The sequence below is a fragment of the Scardinius erythrophthalmus genome (genome assembly GCF_964197995.2).
Source record: "Scardinius erythrophthalmus genome assembly, chromosome: 1".
Taxonomy (NCBI): Eukaryota; Metazoa; Chordata; class Actinopteri; order Cypriniformes; family Leuciscidae; genus Scardinius; species Scardinius erythrophthalmus.
The window spans coordinates 54507491-54527268 of record NC_138221.1 but is presented as its reverse complement, the minus strand read 5'-3'; the positions used below and the strand labels follow the sequence as shown (position 1 = coordinate 54527268).

The following is a 19778-nucleotide window of genomic DNA, read 5'->3' as shown; positions in this document are numbered from 1 at the left end:
ATCTATCTATCTATCTATCTATCTATCTATCTATCTATCTATCTATCTATCTATCTATCTATCTATCTATCTATCTATCTATCTATCTATCTATCTATCTATCTATCTATCTATATAGCCTATATATATATATATATATATATATATAGGCTGCCCAACCTGCGATATCCACAGAAGGCTTGGAGACTGACATCGTACTTTACCAAAGAACCAATAAACCAAATAATAACTGATAAACCAAAAAAATCCCCAACAAATCTCAAAATAAGGCATTGAAAAGGCTCTGTTGAAATGCGCTGATTAAATGTCGTTATGGCGTTTATGTAGATGCAAATTTCACAAAGGCTGCCAGTTGTCATCCACCCTGAGCTCAAGCGTTCACACACAAACCACTTTTGTGACAGAGAGATCAGTATCTTATTTACGTCCTGTCCCCTGTGGTCAGGAAATATCGCAGTTTCACATCACTTTAATGTGAACTGATAATTCATAGATCATGGCCATCAGCACATATTCAGACATCAAAAATGGAGACAGCATAAAACCCAAACATATTAGGCCATGAAATAAAAAGCCATCAGCTTTTTTACGTGAATCTTTATAGCTTAAATGTCATTCCTACTTCCATGATGGAACTGAAGTTTTAGCCATGTTATGCAGTGAAGTATTCTTAAACAGTTCTGAAATTAAAATGACATTATCTGTGGTCGTGGCCTGGTGGTTAGTACGCATTAATATTGGTTACTGGTTAGTAATGCATTCACTGTGTCTGTAATCGAATAGTAGGTACTACGTTTGGTTTGAAGCTTCCTTTGCGACTGTTAAAAAAAACAATGTTCGTGTGCAGTATTAATTCAATTTGGATGTACTACATCCGCCGTGACCTATGGCATCAATTGCGTTGCTTCACTGCCATTCACATATTCTCTCCAGTGGCCTCATGGGAAAGTAAAGTGTCCATTGGATGTGCATTTCAGAATCTCGCTGGAAATAGTAGGTCATCTGGGTACTTTTCGCTTACTGGTTCATGAACACTATGAATTCGGACTGTTTTTCGCCAACTATTGTGTGGAAATAGGTATATTCGGACTCAGCGATTGAGTTTTGGTGCTACTGTGGGTATTGGGTATTGTAGTTCAAAGCTGGCACGCAACATTTCTCAATACTTTTCTTCTCACTCTAACTTCTCCCCTCTATATACTATGTTATGACTGAAAATACAATCAGTGTCACCTTCTAATTGAACAGAATTACTAGTATGGCACATATTTAGCATTAGAGATTTGAACAACCCTTGTGCGGCAACTTTTGCGGGGACAAGCACCATCCAGTGACAAAAAGAGTATTTTTAGTCATCGTGTCTTTGTTAAGGAACACTTGTGTTCGTAATTCAGAGACACATACCAAGGGATTGCTCGTGGTTACTGGAAATATAAGAGAAACAAACTGGGTGTTTAAACATGTTTCCATCAGCAACCAATCAAAAAGTCAAATGGCTTATACATGATATACTTGAACACCTATGATCACTATGACTTAGATAGAAAATAGAAAATAGAAAAGCCGAGTATAACTCATGCGTGCACATACACTATGCACAGAGAAAAAGAGGAAGAGAAAGAGTTTTGACACTTTCAGGATCTCCTGCCTGTTACTGGAAAGCTCTCACTGCTGTTTGAATCTGCAAATGTGAGTTCATGGGTATACCTCAACATATGTGTTAGCAATTGAATGTGAAAGTATGAGTGCGAATGTGTTTTTGCGTGTAAAAATGTGTGTAGAGGTTCTGTACGAAAGCTGTGACATTCATTCTCCATAAGAAGGTGGCGTTCATGCTGTAAAGGTGAATACAGTCAATTAAGATATTATTTAGTTATTGGTTCATACTCAGCTGCTGCTTGTTAACCCATTTCCTGTGGAAGGACTGTTTTGATGACCAAACAACTATTGTTTTTACCCAACTGAGAAAAAAAAAGGAACTTTTGGTTTTGAGCCATACTTCAAGTAAATGATCTCATGTGTGCATATGCACTTCAGTTGTGAGAACACCGCCTCAAACACACTAACTAGTAAAGCATGTTGATTTGAAGTCGATTGCAACAGACCAAGATAAGCACTCTTTAATCCAAGCACTGATGAATGGGAAGTTTACTATCCTGCTTTTGATGACAGAAATACAGGTAAGGATTTTTTAAACCAAGAATATACTTTTAGATGAGTATGAAGTTTCAGCTATTGCAATTCGCAGACATATATGTTTTATATAGCATTAAAATGAGCCAAATTCAAAAATCACCAGTGACAGAAGTGGAAAATATATGATATTTATTTAAGATAATTTGGGTGAATTCATGAAATAGAGCTCTAATGTTTGAAAAAAATTGAATTTTTCCATTATATTGAACTCGCAAAGACTGAAACAACATTGATAATACAATGGGATATAGGGAAAACAGATGATTGATAAGTTATCATGAAGTGGTAATTTAACAATTTCCAAAAAACAACTTTGTTATAAGCGTCTCTGAAGACTTCCGAATCAAAAATGACCTTTACCCTGATTTTATATGGATTAAAGATCATCTCAATAATAGAGTAGACAGATAATCAGAAACCAAAAAGACTAGAGATAATTATATTCTCAACACGTTTTTATCCCCTAAGATTCTCTGAGAAATAACAACATTTAACCTAAAAAATAAACATGACGATATATTTGGAAGATGTTTCAAGAAGAAAATCGGAACAAAAAAAGTGTTGCTTTTAAGCATAGCTATAAATTTAGTACGTTTTATGCTTAAAACAAGAAAAAAATACCCCCCCCCCATTTTTTTTTTTTTTAGATTTCTGAAAAGCGTCTCTGAAGCGTCTCTGAAGACTTCCGAATCAAAAATGACCTTTACCCTGATTTTATATGGATTAAAGATCATCTCAATAATAGAGTAGACAGATTATCAGAAACCAAAAAGACTAGAGATAATTATATTCTCAACACGTTTTTATCCCTAAGATTCTCTGAGAAATAACAACATTTAACCTAAAAAATAAACATGACGATATATTTGGAAGATGTTTCAAGAAGAAAATCGGAACAAAAAAAGTGTTGCTTTTAAGCATAGCTATAAATTTAGTACGTTTTATGCTTAAAACAAGAAAAAAATACCCCCCCAATTTTTTTTTTTTGATTTCTGAAAACAAGTTAGGCCTACCTTCTCAAGTAGGCTAAATCTGTCTTGTTGCAGTGTTTTACACTGTTAAACCGTTTTTATTTTATTTTTTATTGCAAAGCAAACACATGAAGGCCACCAAGAGTTGCTGCGGTGAAAACACATTGTAAGTCAGTGTAGGAACAAAGAGTGAGGTAAAACATGTTTTTGTTTCTTTTGCCCTTTCAGCTCTCACCTACGTTCGCTCCTGTAATTCACCGCAGCTAAACATAGCAGCCATACGGCAAACAACCTCTAAATGAAAGCGTAAACTTAAAATTGGCAGACAAACATAAGAAACTAAACTAACTTTTACAAACTACACATATTTTAAAGGCAATTTCCGACAGAACGTGTTCAGTTTGACCACATCTCTTTCCCCCAACGCCCCTCACAGTTTTTTAAGCTCAGGGAAATCCCTTTCTTTACAGTTTCCTGGCAGTTGCGAGATCAGTGACATAGTACCGCGTCTGTGTTTTACGCTGTGTCGCTCCATTAGTGGGTTAAGGGTAGGGTCAGGTTCACCGCAGAAGCGTAGTTTTATGTACAGTTATTGTAGCCTACAAAACGTGTGCCATGAAGATTATCGTGTGCGATTATCAAGATTTGCACCTGTTCCTTGAGGTGCTCCAATAATTAAAAGATGGAGTTTGAATTCTCAATTTAAAGATGGATTTGGAGGTCACCATGCTTTTGTCTCAAACAGTAAGCTATTTTATATATACAACTTTGTGCTTTTTAAAAATAATAATTTTGTTCATCCTTCATTTTTAGATGGTTTGTTACGTTTTCAAAATAACAAATACTTTTAAAGTTAAGTTTGTCAGTTTCTATGTTAAAACAACCAGTGGTCTGAGTTTTACGCAGGACAATCTGTTTACCGGACCAATGGCAGACGGGAGTAGGTCTAGTGTTCAGGAAAACCAACTTTATTTTTACAATTTGGTTTCATTTGGTGGCACAGAAACGACTTCAAAAACACTTCAGCTTTAAAGTTTGCTTTGTGGATGCAGCATTTTTTAATGACAGGAAAAATGTAATGTAAGAAAAATGAAATTCTGTACTTCAAAGCAATAAGTATTTCCCAGAAGCATGTCTGTGGTGTGTTTTTCTGTTTGCATTTATAACAGCGTAATGTCATTCCCCTAAAATGAAAATTCTGAAATTACCTCACCCTCATGTTTTGTTCCAAACTGTATGACTTTTTTTCCTTCTGTGGAACACAAAATAAGATATTTTGAAGATTGCCTTGTTTTTTTTTTGAAAGTCGGTGAGGTTCAATGTTGTTTGTACCCCAAAGTTCTTCAAAACAAACGCCTGAAAGGGTGAATAAACAATGACAGAATTTTCTTTTTTTGGGTGAACCGTCCCTTTAAATTGAATGGTTCTAACCATCAACACTGGTTTGTAAATATTCAGATATCTTGGAAGTAAACAGAAGAATTGCCTGCTGTAAAAGTGCATCTCGGCTACAATGTTCTCCAAATGGATTCTGCATATGGTTTCATTCACTCTGCTGGTCAGACGGGGCATTGGTAACAACCAGTGTCCTCATTATGAAGTCACAACTGGGAAAGGTGAGAGAGAAAGATAACACCTTCAGACATTATTGCATTCAATTCTCTTTTATAAAACCTGTGTAGTTCAGACCTGTGTCCATCAGATAGACCTTATCGGTGGTCTCTCTAATCTTATTGTGGCCTCCGTCCTGGACTCATACATATAAATGTTATTATCCCCGCAAAAATAAACTCTTATCTTGGACCTAGACAGTCAATAGAGATTTTCCTTTGCAGACACTTGAGGACGTGGTCAGTTAGATTTGCAGTTCCAAAGCATTTTACAAATTTACTTCTAAGTAATCTTGAGAGCCTTGCTGAATCTAAAAATAGTATATAAAAGTCCCTTTAAGTTTAGCAATCCAAAAATTACATCACCCAGAACTTTGTCAATCTAAGCCTCTAAAAGTTCCTGTCTGTGGTCACACGTCTGTGAGACAGCGATGCTCTTGGAAACAAAGTTTGCAGTGTTCATGCATTGCAATTTTAATGTCCAATGGTTCCCATGAAATACGTTTGGGAAGAATGTCCTGTAATGTGACATCCTAAAAGCACCAAGAACAGAAAATTTAAAGATAACTATAACAATATCTATACTAGAAGGATGGATTCTGATTGACTGTCATTGTTTTTTTTATCTTTCATCCCCTTATGAAAAATGTTCTGGTGACTGCATGCTTTGGTGACTTTACCTTTAATATTGACCTATGATCTCTTGATTTAGAATCTCCATTGATGGATTCCTTGCAGTGCTACAATGACTACATGACACATGCACAATGCAGCTGGGAGGTCGATCCGCATGTTCTTCCACAGGCTACAGCAAACAAATCCATCTTTGAACTTTACTACTGGGACAACGCAAGGTGAAAGAAAGAAAGAAAGAAAGAAAGAAAGAAAGAAAGAAAGAAAGAAAGAAAGAAAGAAAGAAAGAAAGAAAGAAAGAAAGAAAGAAAGAAAGAAAGAAAGACTACAATGGGGAAAATTAACTCTCTCTCTCTCTCTCTCTCTCTCTCTCCTTCTCAGTAGAGAAACACGTTGCGAACCGCACAGACCCATTGTGCTTCCCAATGGGAAGACCTTTCACAAGTGTCGCTTTGACACTAGAAGGTTTGGCACTAACACATATCACACTCTATATTTCAAAGTACCCTGTAAGTACCCCAAAGCCACAACCTTCAAAGTTGCTCAGCATGGTGAGTGTGTGTTTTGTACATGTATTTTACCTTCTAAAGCAACTCTAGTGTGGAAAGGCATTTCACCATTCTGTGTGTGATTTTAGGAAAAGTTAAGGCCCCGATTGACTTGACGGAGAAGGTGGCTGATGGCGGAGGTCATCTGCTGTCCTGGAAAAGCCCATATCCCGCATCCTCAAATATCACAAGAACTCTAACATACCAGCTTCAGTATAGCAATATGCAAGATTGGACTGTGAGTACCCACACATACAGTACATTGTCAGAAAAAGATTTGCAAATACTGTGCTCTATCTAGGGTGACCCTTCTTTAAAAAGCATTCAAATTCTTACTGACTCCAAACTTCTGAAAGATACTGTATCCTATATGTAATGAAATAAATTGTCTTAAATGATAATCAAAGTATAATCAAAGTATAAACACCAAACCCTAAATGGCATTTAATCGCTCACATACTCAAAATATAATCTGATAGCAACATTTTCTATACCTTGTGTGGATATCCTGTCTACAATGTGCTGCAGCAGCTTTGTTTCACTGTACTATCAAACAACACAATCTGACACTGTAACGAAACGTCATAATAACCTCAAACTTTCCCACCTAAGATAAAGCCTCCACATGAAAGAGTGATGCTAGCGGTCTGAAACTGGAGATAGATCCACCGTCAAGATTGGGATATTTACATGGGTGAATGCTGAGTGCGTTTATTTGTGTATTTATGCGATTGGTTAGCCTGACTGCGCAATGTTAATGTGTGTTTGCACATGCACAATCAGTGTGTTACTTATGTAATCAGTATATGCCACTTGTGGAAAAATAAATGGTTGTGTGGTTTAACATGCTGCCAAAATACTTGTGTACTGTAAACTGCATAAATATTACAACTCATATTTCCAGTGTGATGAATTAAAGGGATACTTCAGGATTATCCTCCCTCAAGTCCCCCTGAGACGAGAGATTTATGTATTTTTTTGTCTGAAAAAAAATCCCCAGATGACGCAAAAATCGTCATTCCCTTTCGTAAAGGGAACTCCCGCTGCATCGATACTCGATACTTTGGGGAATGCCTTCGGCATGAAGCGTCTGAAGTCTACTATACAACTATTCCAATCTGGATTGGTGCAACGTCATTACGTCACTCGTGACGTCGCATGTGACGGTGATCCGGAAGCTATAAAACGGTCACAGGAACCAGGAAGTGTTAGCTTCTGGTCTTCAGCAAGCGATCTGTGTCAACTGTTTGTTCTATTTGGTGTTGTCTGTCCCTTAGAAATATATATGATGGCGAGTCAGAAACAATTCAGGCAGTGTGCGTCCCCTTGCCCGCGTTATTTGGCTGAGGGTGACACACACTCGCTTTGTGTTGTTTGTCTGGGAGCGGAGCATGCACAGGCAGCGCTCGAGGGTGCTGTCTGTGCTAACTGTGAAAGCATGCCCCTAAGAACGCTCCGCTCCCGGCGATCTATGTTTGATGAGGCTGGTCAGCCCCGCGATCCTCGTGGATCAGGTCCCGCGTCTGTCGAGGCAGCGCGGCGCTTGCATTCATGGGGATCGCAGAGGGAGCTAGCTGATAATGTTGAGACGGCTTCGGCCCTTTCTCAGCATTCTGAGGCTAGTTCCCGTTCCTCTCAGGGCGCAGAAGCCCGCACTGCGGCTTCTTCCGCCCCTGTAGAGGAACCGATGCTCGAATTATCTGGTTCCGAGGAGCTAGATAGTTTGGGCATCGAGGCAGGGGAATGTGAAAAATCGCCATCCCATTCCCCTGCCTTTGAGGAGCTGCTAGAGGTTGTGACTCGAGCAGTGGCCAAATTAAATATCGATTGGCCCCCTGAGGTGCAGGAAGCGACAGCAAAAAGCAAACTCGATGAGCGCTTCCTGCAGACTCGGTCACAGCCTCTACGCCGGAGTCTGCCTTTTTTTCCCGATCTCCACACTGAAATCTCGAGATCGTGGAATAAGCCCTTCTCCTCCAGAATATCTGGCCCCAGTGTACATATATATTCAAGTATTATGGGGGCCAAGGAGGAGGGCTATGGGATGATGCCCAGGGTTGAAGAGTCTTTTGCAACACATCTCTCCCCTGACGCTGCATCATCCCTGCGGGCTCCGGCGCTTCCCACCAAGCCCTGCCGTACAACATCGGCCTTGGTTGGGAAGGCATATATGGCGGCAGGTCGGGCTGGTGGTTGTCTGCATACAATGGGGCTGTTGCAGGCATACCAGGCCGACCTCCTCAAAGAGGTGGACGATAGCGGGGAGGTCAACTACGACGACATCAGGGAGATGCGTTGCGTAGTTGACTTGTCTCTCCGTGCTACTAAGGAGACGGCCCGTGCCATCGGCCGCTCTATGGCAGCACTGGTAGCCACGGAGAGACATTTGTGGCTGAACTTGTCGGGCATCGGGGACAGGGACAGGGCCTGTCTCCTCGATGCCCCAGTTTCGCCTTCTGGCCTCTTCGGCGATGGCGTCAACAACGTCGTTGAGAGGTTTCAGGAGGCGAAACGACAGTCAGCCGCTTTTAAAGAGTTCATCCCCCGCCGTCGCTCCAGGTCTCGTGGGTCTGCTGCCAGGGGGCAGTCCCAGGAGGCCGCCGCCAGCTCCTCACACCTGCTGAGGCAGAAGGAGAGTGTTGCTTCTTGTGCTCCCCCCCAAGGGGCCTGGAGACAGAAGCAGCACCCTTAGCCGAAGCCTTCTAAGCCGAAAACAGATCTGAGGACTGTTATTCAGGCGAAGAAGGCTTCGGCTAAAAAACCATGATGGGACGTCCAGGTCTCTGAGGGCATCCCCCTCCGTGTGGGCTCTTTACAACTTCGCTCCGCGGAGCCCTCAGGAAATCGATGTTGCTTCCCGCCGCCAAGTGCGCCTCGGGACGCATCGTCTTCCAGCGAATGTGTTTCAAAGAAGCTTTCAATAAAATCTATGGTTCTGAAACGCTCGTTACCTCTCAAGAGACCTGGAAAATATGTGATTCGGTTAGCTCCTGCCAAAAGATTGCTTCAGGTCACCGAAAGTAAAACTCAAAGTGAAGATAATAAAGATGTTGTGAATCTTACACCTGAGGTCAGTCCTGAGAGACTGATTCCCTTAGTAGATTATTTAGACACCTGGAAAGGTCTTCAAAATATATCTCAATGGGTCCTTAATACAGTTGAGAAAGGATATAGAATCCAGTTCCAGTATAGGCCTCCTAGGTTTAGTGGTGTTATCCATACGCTGGTTTCTCCTGATCAGGCTCAGGTGATGGAAGATGAAGTTCAGACTCTGTTAGCCAAGGAGGCCATAGAATATGTGCCCTTGGAGCAGAGGGATTCCGGGTTCTACAGCCGGTACTTCATTGTTCCTAAGAAAGATGGGGGGCTGCGTCCTATTATAGACCTTAGGGTTTTGAATAAATCTTTGAGAAGATTTAAATTCAAGATGATGACTATACCCATGATCGTTCAACAGATCAGATCTGAGGACTGGTTTGTGACGATAGATCTAAAGGATGCATATTTCCATATTTCCATCATTCCACAACATAGGAAGTTCCTTAGGTTCGCTTTTGGGGGAAAAGCTTATCAATATAGGGTCCTTCCTTTCGGCCTAGCCCTTTCTCCCCGCACCTTCACTAAATGTATGGATGCTTCCCTTGCTCCTTTGAGACTTCAGGGGATTCGCATTTTGAATTACATAGATGACTGACTTATTTTAGCCCAGTCACAGGAAATGGCAATTCAGCATCGAGATGTTGTTTTGCATCATTTGAGGGGTTTGGGGTTAAGACTCAATGTGAAGAAGAGTTCCTTAACTCCTCTTCAGAAGACTACATTCCTGGGGGTTGAATGGGACTCTGTTACTATGCAGGCACAATTGTCTCCTGCTCGTATTAATACTATTTTACACACAATGAGGAGTCTTAGGCTAGGTCAGGCTGTCACTGTAAAACATTTTCAAAGAGTGTTAGGTCTTATGGCAGCAGCTTCCACGGTAATTCCCTTTGGTCTGCTCCATATGAGAGCCTGTCAGTGGTGGCTCAGGAACAAGGGTTTTTCACCTTTGGGAAACCCTTTCCGCACTATCAGAGTTACGCACAAATGTCTTCGTTCTCTGGCTATGTGGAAGAAACCATGGTTCCTGTCTCAAGGCCCAGTGTTGGGAGCACTATGTCAGAGGAAGACTCTGACTACAGACGCGTCCCTCACGGGCTGGGGTGCGGTTATGGAGGGCCGTTACACCCGAGGTACTTGGAAGGATCATCATCTCACTTGGCATATTAATCGCTTGGAGATGTTGGCTGTGTTTTTTGCCCTGAGGCACTTCCTTGATGACCTCAGAGGCCATCATGTTCTGGTTAGAACAGACAATATGTCGGTGGTCTCTTATATCAACCGCCAAGGAGGTTTGAGATCACGTCCTCTTTGTAGACTGGCGCATCATATTCTTCTTTGGTCCCAGAATAAATTTCTCTCTTTGAGATCTATTTATATTCCTGGGGTTGAAAATTTGGGAGCAGACATCCTGTCGAGGCAGGGGCTGAGGCCCGGGGAATGGCGGCTCCAGCCTGAAGTGGTTGAGCTTATATGGAGAAAGTTTGGCCGGGCGGAGGTTGACCTGTTCGCTTCTCATGAAAACTCTCATTGCCCGCTCTGGTACTCTCTCTCACATCCAGCGCCTTTGGGTTTGGATGCCATGGTACAGATGTGGCCAAGGTCACTTCTGTACGCTTTTCCCCCGATCGCTCTGCTCCCTGGGGTTCTAGAAAGGGTCAGGAGGTACGGAGTGAGACTTCTACTTGTAGCTCCGCACTGGCCGGCCCGAATTCGGTTTTCGGACCTTATTAGTCTCTTGGAGAGTCCTCCATGGGAAGTTCCTGTCAGGAGAGATCTTCTGTCTCAGGCGGAGGGTACGTTATTTCATCCCCGACCAGAGTTTTTGAGACTTTGGGTATGGCCCCTGAGGGGGTCCCTCCCATAAAAAGATTGCCCTTTCCATCGAGGTGGTTAGGTTATCTATTCTAGAACCCCACTCTACTAGGAACTAAACAAATTGAGTTAGGGAGGGCATCGAACCCAGTATATTACTGCCCTCTGGCTTCAGTTCTGGTGTTCCATTCTTCTCTCTAACGGGATCTTCCGTTCATGTTTAGGGCCTCTGTGGCGGCCTGTGTGCCCTCCTCAAGCTTCTAAGGGTGTACACTTAGGAATATTCCCACTGAAACTCCATGTTCCTGTAGATTGGAGGATGGATCCTTTCATCCAGCCTATTGGCTTCAGGCTGATGGGCTATCCCTGGCTCCCATCATGTCCTGTGGGTGATATATATGAATATATAAATATATATGAATATATAAAGGAGTTTACTTTGAGTCTGCTTCCTGCTCGTCTTACTCCCTGGAAGAGTGGTGGTGCTTCCCCCTCTTATTTTTCTAGCATAGGAGCTACTCTATTTTTGCCCCGGTACTGATGTGCCTATAGGCAAGATAATGACTCTTCAGGTATTCCATCCTCCATCGCATGTGTCGGATGATCAAGGTCATAGCCTGGGAGGATCCTATGTAGGCCTCAGGCTTAGAGGAGTCAGTTCATCTAGTAGGTCAAGGGTTAGGAGTTATTTCCCCTTGTTTTAAGACAGCTGGTTATCTTAAGCTTTCATGTTTGAAGTACAAGGTGCGCAATTGCTTTCACCTCTTATTTAATGATTTCTACTGTCTGGGGCTCCCATTGATGAGGTCAGTAGAGCCTCTCGTTCCGGACCTCCTCTTCCTACACCAAATTGTATGACAAACTAGTTTGGATTTGCCCTCTACTTATCCTATCGTCCGTGAGTGTACCAGATGTTTTACACCAGGGCGTTTTTTCTCTCAGTGTGGCGACGTGGGTATTCGTTCCCCAAAGTATCGAGTATCGATGCAGCGGGAGTTCCCTTTACGAAAGGGAACGTCTCGGGTTACGTATGTAACCCTCGTTCCCTGAGTAGGGAACGAGACGCTGCATCCCTCGGCCACACTTTCCACGCCCCTGGGAACGGCTTGCTTTGACCAATTAGAAGCTAACACTTCCTGGTTCCTGTGACCGTTTTATAGCTTCCGGATCACCGTCACATGCGACGTCACGAGTGACGTAATGACGTTGCACCAATCCAGATTGGAATAGTTGTATAGTAGACTTCAGACGCTTCATGCCGAAGGCATTCCCCAAAGTATCGAGTATCGATGCAGCGTCTCGTTCCCTACTCAGGGAACGAGGGTTACATACGTAACCCGAGACGTTTTGCGTCATCGGAGGATTTTTTGGCCATTTCGGGTGATCTCGAAATCCCAGGTAGACTCGTCACGGAGACTCACTAGTAGCCTAGTCTTGTTGTTTAACTGCGCGCTCTTACCGGTAGGCGTGGCTTGGGAGTGGTCTCGTAGAGCAGTGAAGCAAGTGCATTCTGGGAGTTGTTGTCTTTCATCCACATAAGGCAAAAATACATTTTTTGGCTTTTCTCAGTCTAGAAGGCTCCAAATTCAAAAATAATTTCACATTTCTACTACATAAATGACCCATTTTAAATACACATTCATCTTTCCAGAGGTGAAGTATCCCTTTAAGTAAGGGATTATGCACATCCAGCCGGTTGCTATCTGCTTTGCGTTGGGGAATCAGGACTGTGAATGTGTTATCAGTTTTTACCAGTCGTTATCAGGAAATAACTGGATGGTGCAATTGACCAATTAGAATTAGAAAGTATTCCACAGAGCCGTGTAATAATTATATATAACATAGGCTACAGCATGATTGCAATTGTGAATATGTTTTACACAACAGTTCAATAATCAATTTGTTAATGTTGAGTAACTTACACTTTTGACGCAATACTGACATTTCTTTGCTCCGCCAAAGACAATATTTCCAAAAGAAGCCACAGAACAACTGACTAGTGATTGTCTCCGTGAAACACACAGGGTGTTTACTTCCTGAATGAATCAGTATATTAGTCATTATTAGGTGTGTTCGACTCGAAGCGGTGCTGCGCTGACCAATCGTTGTATGACATCAAAGTACTGTAAAAGCGATTCGAAGGCATCGATTCGAGGCGTCTGCTCTCTAATCGCTCTAGCGGTATTTTGATGTCATACAACGATCGCGCTGCACCGCTTCATGTCAAACACATACTCATAAACACAGTTGTTTCATTCGTGTATGAATCAGGGATTTTTTAGGCAAATTGGTTCAGTGAATGATTCAGTGACGCACTAACAAAGATTTTCTTTACATTTTTAGTGAGGGAAAGAACTAAAATACCATTGCAAACGGCATAATCGAATAAAAAAAAAGGTGGGCTATATACATAGCCCACCACCCTTTTGGTGACATTTTTGTACAGCATTATGGGTAATGTAGCTTTTCATCATGAATTTAACTGATAAGTGCTTTACTTTTGAATTTAAAAATAAGTAAAAAATAATAAAGCAGATGGCTTCAACAAGCATATACAATCAATTAACAGTCTCAGAACTCACAGTAGGTCTGTCTTTAAAGTTATTTATGTTGTCAGATTTTATTGGTTGTATATTATTGAAAATTTGACCTTTGCTAAGTTCTCATTGTCTTTTACTGGAACAGATTGTGGATAACATTAATGCGTCCGAGTATATAATTGACAAGGAGTCACTGTTGCCCGGCAACCATTATGAAGCCAAAGTGAGGGCGCGGGGTCCTGTAGGACTCTGGAGTGACTGGAGCCCCCTAGTGTCCTGGAAGACTCACAATGGTATTATTTTTGTTTATTTATTTATTTATGTTTGCTCACAATCTATACATTTTCTTCCCCTTATTATACTGCAAATACCTGTTTTAATGAAGTTCATGGCCTCTTGCAGACGGAGCCTTTAACCTGCAGTGTGTGATTGAGGGAGAAAAAACTGTGACGTGTTCCTGGCAAATGAAGACAGACCATGTTCAGTTGATGTCTTATCATCTCTGGTGCAGTGACAGTGATAACACTGAGTGAGTTCTCCATCCACCCCAAACTCATATGATGTCCCTAATAACTGATCTACAGTGTGATGTCACATCCTGTACATTGACAACCCTTTCTCTGTCCCTCAGATTCTCTGCTTGCTGTAAATATCCTCAGCTGCAGTCCCAGGACGTTGAGCTATCCGAGTTTATGTGTTCTGTGAATGTCTCTGACCCTTACCTGTTAACAGTGGAGCTGAAACCAGTGCTATACTCAAGGAAGTTCAGAACTGCAGATCACAGTAAGTCTCTGTTGTTTAGCGGAGTCTTGAGTGCCAGTGCTGCCCTCTGGAGTTTAGGAAGAACATTCATGTTTGTTCTTCTTTTCTTCAAGTTAAACTTTTACAACCTGACCGGATTGAGGTGATGGAAGAAAGTGGCACCTACAACTTTAACTGGTCTATACCAGCTCTTCCATCAAAGGTGAAGATAGATTACTCCACCGAGCTAAAAATCTCGACCAAAGAGGTGTGTTTGCTACTTTCGGTATCCGTGTTGCATTGACTAAATGATTCACTGTAGCTGTGACTGATCACATGCCTGGTTTTACTTTCTTTTTTTGTAGGACTCAAAGATCATTCTCCTTCAAGAGGGGGTCAACTATTTTGAGATTCCTTCTGGGAATCTAAGTCATTCAACTGATTACCAGGCCCAGATCAGATTACTGCCTGCAAGTGAACAAAACGACATGTATAAAGTTCAGCCGTCAGATTGGTCGCAGCCAGCAGTGTTCACCACTAAGCCAGGTAACACTCTGCACTTCTGATCATACAACCCTATTTTATAATGTTGATATATTTCTTTCCTAATTTAATTTTAGACAAATTTGGATAATGTGTCAGTGCCCAGTTCACAACTGAGATGTGCTCACTTTTAAAATGGTTTATAATGATGAATTACTGATTTCTTCCTTGTAAATGAAATTGAACGCAAAGCAGAAATTACACACTAAATCGTTTATTAAATAAGGTTTGAAAAAAGTAAATTCTTAAAATTGACATATGCGTTGAATTTGGGTAGAGTGGGTGAATTTTGAAATTACTATTAAAAAGTGTCACAGAGCATTTAAAATCACCTTGCTGCATGTGTGTTTGTGTATGTATGCATTTATTTGTTTGTTCATTTATTCATTCAGATATACTTATTGAGTGTGTTGTATACTCTGCTGTACTCTTGTATACTCTGCCCTGTGTGTGCATATGTGCTTTGCATTAAAAAAAATCAACTTTATACATGTGTACTTAATTCATAGAGAGATTCTTTTAAAATAACAAAGATGTAAGAAGTTCTGGGAACATCTTTGTAAAATGATTTAAGCTTATAGGACAGCATTAATTGATACCCACAGGACATAACTCAGTACATGATGCTTTTTGTGTGTAGTTTTATTGCCCACCAGCTCTGTCATCTACATTTTGATTCCTGTGTTTGTGGTGGTGCTTTTCGTCATCTTGTACAATGCCCTTCCTGCCTGTCACAGGTAAAACACACCACACATTTATGCATTTATACATCTGATATTTGATCAATTCATTCATTACCTGGAAATTGGAAATTGCTTTGAGCCACAGGAACATTCATTATATGTAGATTTTTTGTTTGTTTGTGTGTTTATTTATTCATGTGTGTAATTCCATTAACAGAAGGATCAAGTTATGGAACGGTTCGTTTCCATCGCCCATAAAGAGCAAAGTGTTGGAGGGGATGATCAAGGTGTGTCTTTACTGACTGATTATTTCAACTTTTTTTTTCTTTTCTTGCCTGATCAAAACCCTTCTGCTCCCAGTGATATTCCTCTGACCGTTTCTCTTTTGTAATGTCTCTCTGGCTGCATCCGAAATCACATACTTCCCTACTATATAGTAGCTGAAAAACATATGTGACAAAAGAAGTATGTCCGAATTCACAGTACTCTTAAAAGAATAGGCAAAAAGTACCCAGATGACATTCTTCTTCCGGCTATATCCTACGTTTTATAACTAGTAAATTACATATTTAATTTTTCTATCTCTCTCTCTTTCAGAAGTCTCCCACCGGATGGCCGCATATCACTGAGAAAGAGGGGACCTCTATTTGTGTTCTGCTGGCTACAGACAATCTCAGTATCTGCAAAAGCAGGTAAGCTCTCACTCAAATGAAAACATTTTACAATAAAACAGTTCTAAATTTGGCACAAAATGAATGTGTTGTGCACTTGTGATGTACAGTATATCTACGTATATTTGCATGATCATGGTCTTTTGTGTAGGAATTACAGTATGGTCTCTGCAACAGTGCTATTTTAGTATAATTTATATACTAATATCGTATTTATACATTTTGAATTAGCTTTTATTTTAATGTTTTCAGTTTTTTTGTGCATTTTTTTGTAAATGTTGTACTTTTGCTATTTTTATAACTTTTTGTTTTTTAAATATTTTTGTTTAGCTTTTATTTTTATATCAGCGCTATATAAATAAAGGACACTTGACTTCAGCTTTGTTTCAATTACCAAACTTTTTTTTTTATATTTTGTTTTAGATTGTTAATAATACTGTAGCAACACTGCTCTGAAATGTCTTTGAATCCAGCTAATGCAGATCCACTTTACTTTGCAAACCCTAAAAAATATGTTGCATTATGGTGTGGATTGCGTATTGAAATTCATGTCGACTTTAAAGTGCCTCTTAAATCTCTATGTCTGACATTGTTTTACTTTTATCCATAATTGTGTTACAGTGTCACCTGCGAGCCGCTTTTGTTAAACACTGAAGATATGAGTTTAAATGCTGTTAAAATGGGACAGTCATGTGGATCAAACCACACCTACGTGGGGGAAGGCATGTGCAAAGACAAATCAGGCATGAACTTCAGTGGGCCTTATATTCTGTGCTGTGAGGATCCCTGCATTCAGGACAAAGTATTGGACGGGTCTACAGACAGAGATCACACATCTGTGTTAGGAAATTCTGAGAGTTTTGCTCCAATAAATGGAGGCTACGTTGTAACTCCTCCCACCGCCATGCCAGCCATTCAAAACCCCGCCGCCCCCGTTGACAGTCCGAACAATAACCCATCAGATGAACCTCCAGCATACACCCCCAGCCCAGATCAGGGTTGTACGGTCCTCCCTCATCCATCCGGATACTTCACGATGCCATGTGTTGCCATGAGTGGATCGTCTGGAATGTAATTATCAAGGACTCCACGTTAGTTTGGTGCATTTAAAAAAATTATAATAAATGTGAAGTCCTCAAAGATGGACCCAGAGATGCAAGCGAGGGCCATGGCTAAAATGTGCATGATATTGAGCACAATAAAAGCAGGTCAAATCTTTGCTTTATTTAAAATGTCACTTCAAAGGGATAGTTCACCCAAAAATTGCAATTACGTATTCCAAACCTGTATGAGTTTCTTTCTTCTGTTGAACTCCAAAAAAAAACATATTATGAAGAAAGTTGGTAACCAGACAGTTGACGGCACCCATTGACTTCCATAGTAGGAAGTCAATGGGTGCCGTCAACTGTCTGGTTACCAACTTTATTTTAAATATCTTCCTTTGTGTTCAACATAAGAAAGAAACTCATACAGATTTAGGACAACTTTCACATGTACGTAATGAAAGCTGGTGAAAAACTCGTTGGAGCTTCAGTAGGACTTGTTAAAGCTGCTGTGCTATGACAGTCTCACCAACAGATGGCAGTAATGCTTCAAATGAATGTAAGAAAAGTCTTCTTTTGTTTTCTCTTTTCCACAGTGCACACTGTGGAAAGCAAGGAAAGCAAACAACGCATTAGTCGAAAATGAATGTTTTTGTCTGTGCCTAGCTCACACAGGCTATTCGCTGCATTGAATGTATTCTGCTTGTTGTTAATTCATTTTGAAATGCTTGACATACAAACGCCAAACGTTTTCAGGCAGAAATCACAATTGTATCAATAATGAGTTTCAATACCCAACTGAAACCGCACACACGCAAAACAAGCGAGCAAATAAATATCACTTATACTATCGGGGGCCTTAGAAACAAGTCATAGGCTATTATTAGAAATGGAAAACCTAGGCTAAGTGAGTCTACAAAGCTTTAAATTTAATTTTAGGTCAAAATAAATTACAAAAATGACATTTCTGCGAGTTTGCGTGTAGGTTACTTTTGGCATATATAAAACTGTTTGTTGTATTTTAACCGGTTTTGAGAATGTTACTGTTTATTCTCAACAAGAGTGAACAGGTTGCACAGAAAGCTACGTGTACGGAGTTATTTGTAAATGAGACTCATTCTTTGTTGTAGTGCTTTGTTTGGCTGTTTTCACCAAATGACATAACATAATATAACTATATAACTTAATGATAAAAAACGGTGTTGTTTCCTTACAGCTGAAGTGTTATACCTATTGTCTTCCATTAGTCGTCCAAATAGACATGCCTGCGGCAAACTCACATCATTGATCCAAAGGCTTGCGGTGTGTCTGAAATTGCATACTGTCTGAGTAGATACTGCATTTGACCTGCATTTAAAAAGAATGTTCTAAATGACTATAGATATGAATGTAATCCAGACATACCGTACTACATCTGCCATGTTGTTACTGTCACGTGACCTACCAGCGTCAGTCGCGTCGCTTCACTGCCATTCACAAATCCTCTACCGAGGCCTCATGGGAAGTGTCCATTGTGTGCACACTTCAAAATCTCGCCGGAAGAAGAAGGTCATCCGAGCACTTTTCAGGCACAGTGACAGTTTCAGATTGGTCAAGATGCTCCAATAAAACACTAATGTTTTGATAGAGCACCAGAGACAATCAAGGCTGTGAATGGCTTACATATAAATGTCTCAGGTTAAGGAGAAGGTATTCAAAGTGCTTATTTTCTTACGCTGGTGTGATCGCAACCTATCTGTACTCGAGCACAATGTATTAAAGATTTTGCTAAAGCTCAAGAGTGCCTCTTCTTCCACACACACTTAATTTTAGTGTCTGTTTATGTGTGTTTATCTCCGTTTCTCTCAGTGTTTCACATGTGTGTTTTTTGGCAGACTGGAGTTTATGGAATATGTCTGTATCATCGGTTTCACACTGAGCAGATGTGATTTATCGCAGACTAATCTACTCCACTCTGCACCTCATATTAGCCTTGTATGTGTGTGAGAGTGTGTGTGTGACAATGTTTTAATTATGCCACCATAAGTCACTAAAAAAAGAGTTTCACACATGTACACGCACATTGTTTTTTCCACAAACATTCCAGATAAATTCTGATCTTGCTCCTGGAAGCAGATACATTCCACACAAAGACTTTAAGATCCATTGTTCAAGAATGAATGAGAGAGAGAGAGAGCAAAACCAAGAGGGAGAGGTGAAATGTTCTTGCTAGACAACATGTCCCCTTTGCTTTGTTGTAAATAAACAGGAAAGCCTTCAAGGCATTTGGAATCTATGGCGATATGAGACCATTATGCAATCACAGGGTCTCCATATGAGTAGCAATAATGCAATTTCACAATTGAAAATACCTTTACTGGTCTATAATATCTACATGAAGAACAAAACATTAAGTTTCAGACCTACCAAGAGAATATTTAATGTAAAATATGAAAAAAAAAAAAACAGAACGATTACAATTTTGGACATAGCCACAACCAAATTCATAGTTTTAAATATTAATAAAGTCATCCATGTGAACATTAATGACAAAGACTGATTGAACTGTCTTAAAAATGGTCTTACCCTTACATACAAAATAAGTTTATTCCAGTTTTCTATTAGTATACTTCTTTTAAACTAAAAATAAGAAAGTATACTGTCAGTCTACTTTTTATGTTCTTCTCAGAAATATCCTTAAATATA

At 40.4% G+C, this 19778-nt stretch overlaps 1 protein-coding gene across 2 annotated transcripts; it reads left to right on the top strand.

The window, feature by feature from the left end:
- Positions 1-1995: 1995 nt before the first annotated feature.
- Positions 1996-18869, top strand: csf2rb (colony stimulating factor 2 receptor subunit beta). Of its 2 annotated transcripts, none has more exons than XM_081371961.1 (14): positions 1996-2180; positions 4626-4783; positions 5490-5631; positions 5792-5961; positions 6048-6196; positions 13558-13705; positions 13815-13941; positions 14044-14195; positions 14288-14421; positions 14519-14699; positions 15337-15433; positions 15597-15666; positions 15977-16071; positions 16672-18869. In XM_081371961.1, exons 2-14 carry the CDS (start codon positions 4681-4683, stop codon positions 17123-17125), a joined length of 2022 nt encoding a protein of 673 aa, XP_081228087.1. In that variant the 5' UTR covers positions 1996-2180; positions 4626-4680; the 3' UTR covers positions 17126-18869. The 2 variants fall into 2 exon arrangements, with proteins under 2 accessions (XP_081228087.1, XP_081228088.1); XM_081371962.1 differs by lacking the exon at positions 1996-2180 and adding an exon at positions 3662-3911.
- Positions 18870-19778: the final 909 nt, after the last annotated feature.

Coding starts and splice junctions, on each gene's coding strand:
- csf2rb (XM_081371961.1), top strand. CDS start 4,681: ATGTTCTCCAAATGGATTCTGCATATGGTTTCATTCACTCTGCTGGTC. Junction 15,667..15,976: donor TGTTGGAGGGGATGATCAAG/GTGTGTCTTTAC, acceptor TCTCTCTTTCAG/AAGTCTCCCACCGGATGGCC. Junction 16,072..16,671: donor CTCAGTATCTGCAAAAGCAG/GTAAGCTCTCAC, acceptor ATTGTGTTACAG/TGTCACCTGCGAGCCGCTTT.